Source organism: Corylus avellana, chromosome ca10, assembly GCF_901000735.1.
Source record: "Corylus avellana chromosome ca10, CavTom2PMs-1.0".
NCBI lineage: Eukaryota > Viridiplantae > Streptophyta > Magnoliopsida > Fagales > Betulaceae > Corylus > Corylus avellana.
This window is the reverse complement of record NC_081550.1, coordinates 8,027,567-8,031,000: the sequence shown is the minus strand read 5'-3', so window position 1 is coordinate 8,031,000 and position 3,434 is coordinate 8,027,567. Positions and strand designations below refer to the sequence as shown.

General features: G+C 31.7%; 1 protein-coding gene across 1 annotated transcript; it reads left to right on the top strand.

The window, feature by feature from the left end:
* Nucleotides 1–2,238: 2,238 nt before the first annotated feature.
* LOC132164710 (heavy metal-associated isoprenylated plant protein 41-like) lies at nt 2,239–3,132 on the top strand. Its single transcript, XM_059575262.1, has 3 exons — nt 2,239–2,347; nt 2,465–2,543; nt 2,667–3,132. The coding sequence occupies exons 1-3, from the start codon at nt 2,342–2,344 to the stop codon at nt 2,804–2,806; spliced, it is 225 nt and encodes a 74-aa protein (XP_059431245.1). The 5' UTR covers nt 2,239–2,341; the 3' UTR covers nt 2,807–3,132.
* The last annotated feature ends 302 nt before the right edge of the window (nt 3,133–3,434 follow it).

Below are 3,434 nucleotides of genomic sequence, written 5' to 3'. Positions count from 1 at the left end.
TATCTTTCAAAAGTGACGTGTGATATCTTCAAAAGTGAAATCTATATATATATATATATATATATATAATAAAATTTTAGGATAAGCTTTGCGTAGGCTATTGTGAATGGTATAAAGTGTTTTTTTCAAGAACCGACAAGAAATTGAAGTCATGATAACCAATAAAAAGATATTAACACCTTTAATTATATGAAAAAATACATCGTGAACTATTTATTTATTTACATTTTTAATTTTAATATTTAAAAAGTAATATTTTACTTTTCTTAAATATCTGATAACATTAACACTTGATTCTCATAAAGTGCACTTTACCTCTGAAATATTTTGTATTGATATTTTACCCTCTAAAACTTATTTACTTTGGGAGGTAAAGTGTCAACTCAAAATACTTCATGAGATTAAATGTCAATGTCAAATATTTTGAAGATAAAGTGTCATTTTTTAAATATTGAAATTAAAAGTGTAAATAAGTGGATAGTTTATAAAAAAAAAAAAAAATTTCCTCAATTATATAATAACAATTAATACTAACAACTATAAAAGAGAGTTGCCTTTTTTCTTTGTCAATACTTTTTGACTCCATGATAAAGATGGAAACTGGAAATAAGATTGATTTTTTTTTTTTTTTTTCGATACGTGACAAGGGAAAGGGGAACAATCATTTTCATTGTTCCCCTTTTCCCTTAATTAAAAAAAATAAAAATAAAAAGAGCATTTACAATGAAGTATATACGCTCTTTTTGTTTAAAATTAACATGTGATTTAAAAGTGGCTAATATTAAAATTCATATGTAATTCGAAGGATAACGTATGTTTAAAAATATAATTTTTTACGTTTTTAAATCATAATATTTTAAAAGTACAGTCTCAAATTATATATTTTTTACGATTTAGTTTAAAATTATACTTTCAGCATCTAAAATTGCAATGCCAAGAACATGATTCTAAGGCTCCGTTTGTTTTGACCATTCCGTCAATATCCAGCATTTACAACAATTTTATTTATTTATTTTCAAAACATGGAATTAAGTTTCTTACTAAGCCATTTTTGTGATGACTTTGATTCCAACCATACGTTTCCGAGAGTGTTAATTACGTTAATTACCAGGCAGTACATGGGCAGGTAAGTCACAAAAACACATGGCCATGGGAGAGAGAGCGTATGGATTGCACAATATATAGGAGATGATCCTTTAATTTCTCTCCTCTCTATCCCTAATTTATTTTTCTGAAGAAATTATCTTTTAAAAAAATATTTTTTAGCATTTAGCTCGCACGAAAAGTGAACGTTAAGGGAAAACGGCCGGTGACTTCTGGCAACCTCTGAAGGAGGTCTGGCAGTGGTTTGGCAATCAGACGATTTGAGAAGGAGAAGTTCAAACTCAAAAAATGATTTGTAGTTTTAAAAAAGGAAAACGATTTTACGGAAATTAAACAAAATTTTCATGGTTAGCCAAAAATGTTTTCCGTTTGATCATACCAAACATCAAAAATCATGAAAAACGTCGTTCAAAAAATATTTTACGTCGAAACAATAGATCGAGCCTAAATCAATTGAGCCCACTAGAATGACAAAATATTTAAATGCATTTTTCAATTGAGGATTGTTTTCTTCAGTTGTTGGATAGAACCAAATATATAAATGGGATCAAAAATTTGATTTTTTTTTTGGTTAATTGAAGTTTTCTTGGTATGCAAGTTTTCATTTAATACCAAGTCAACTCAAAGAACTCATCAGCACATGAAGTCTCTAGTTGGGAGTTAGTCATAATATTCACATGAATGAAAACCAGGTGAATGTAAATATAATCCCTACTCGGTGCAAGTAGCTAGATCTCGCAATTCTGGTCACTTAAGCTGCCCGAATTACTATAAAATTTGGACCGCACCATATAATAGTTTAATTCTACCACTATATGATATGAAATCTGCACAACCAATATTATTGATAAGTCCATCAAATCAAATTAAGGAGCCAAAAAAGTAGGTTTGAATTGTCCTTATGAATGGTACTTAAGTTTTTTGTCCATGATTGAATGGTTCTCATGAATCACATGTTGTGGGACAGGCTTGGCAATTGGCAAAAGACTAAGGAGTAATGACCACAAAAGTTCTAGAACAAACAACCTTAATAAACAAAACAAATTAATCAGTTTAGTCAATTCAAAATTAGCATGACTTATTCTACAAGAAATAGTGGTTTGTGGCATGACTTTTCTGCATGCCGTGGGAAATCAATAGCCTCCTTACTGGAGAAGTTTGGGGCTCTATATAGGCGAGGTCTTGGTCTTGCTTGTTCCTCAAGAAGAATCGTGGGATCTCTATTTTCTTGGCCAATATGAAGGTATGATGATCATTTGCAATCCGAGAATGTTTGTTCTTTTGGGTTCATAACATATGCATACCATATATAATGCATGCCATAATCTCTTCGATCTGTGGTCTATTTTAAATATTGCAGCAAAAGATTGTGATGAAGGTGCAGATGAATTGCCTAAAATGTCAGAGCAAGGCACTCCAGGTTGCAGCTGAAGCAAATGGTTAGTATTATTTATATATATCCCAGATCCCATTAAATTACATATATGCAAGTAATTGTAACATGTTTTTGGTTTAATACTTTTGTGGGTATATATAATATATTGGATTAATTTGCAATGCAGGGGTGAGCTTTGTGGGGTTAGGGGCGCAGAAAGATAAAGTGGAGGTGATTGGGGATGGAGTTGATGCTCCAAAGTTGGTGAAAAGTCTGAGGAAGAAGGTTGGCCACACTGAGCTCCTCACCGTAGAAGCTGTGAAATGAATACAACAAGCTATAGAAGCTTGGAAGACCATGCTTTTGCCTGCCAATCCAATAAGAGAGAGACACAGAGAGAGAGAGAGAGAGAGAGAGAGAGAGAGAGCTATTTTGTTTTTAATATTATGTAGATTTCGGCTTTAAAAATGAAGAGTTTCTTTTATTTTGGTTGTTTGGTTTGGAATCATCATGCATGATTCATGAAGATGTTAATTAGAATTTATGCAGCTGTTGCCTTTGCTGAGGATCAATGAGTAGGTCTTGGGCAAATTTATGCTGCATGTAATAGAAAAATGGTTAGCTAGCTCAAAAGCAAAACTTAATAATTCCCATATTTCATGTATCAATCCAATATATCTATACTAGTCTAACAGCATTAAAGCACATCAATGCTGTTGGAACAGTTTCTTAATATCATATAGTAGGAGTCGAGAGACGATGATCTACCGCAACCGGAAAGAATGGCATCGATTATATATATAAATTATATAATATAAAAAATTGGGTTCCCTGGATTTTTAAATGGCTATAACCCGTACCGCAATCGACCTCTGGTTAGTAGTTTTAGGCGATTAGTGGTCAATAACTATCTCAATTGTACATCCCTAATCTCGTTAGTTTTTTTTTTTTTTTT

Coding starts and splice junctions, on each gene's coding strand:
- LOC132164710 (XM_059575262.1), top strand. Junction 2,544..2,666: donor GGTTGCAGCTGAAGCAAATG/GTTAGTATTATT, acceptor TTTGCAATGCAG/GGGTGAGCTTTGTGGGGTTA.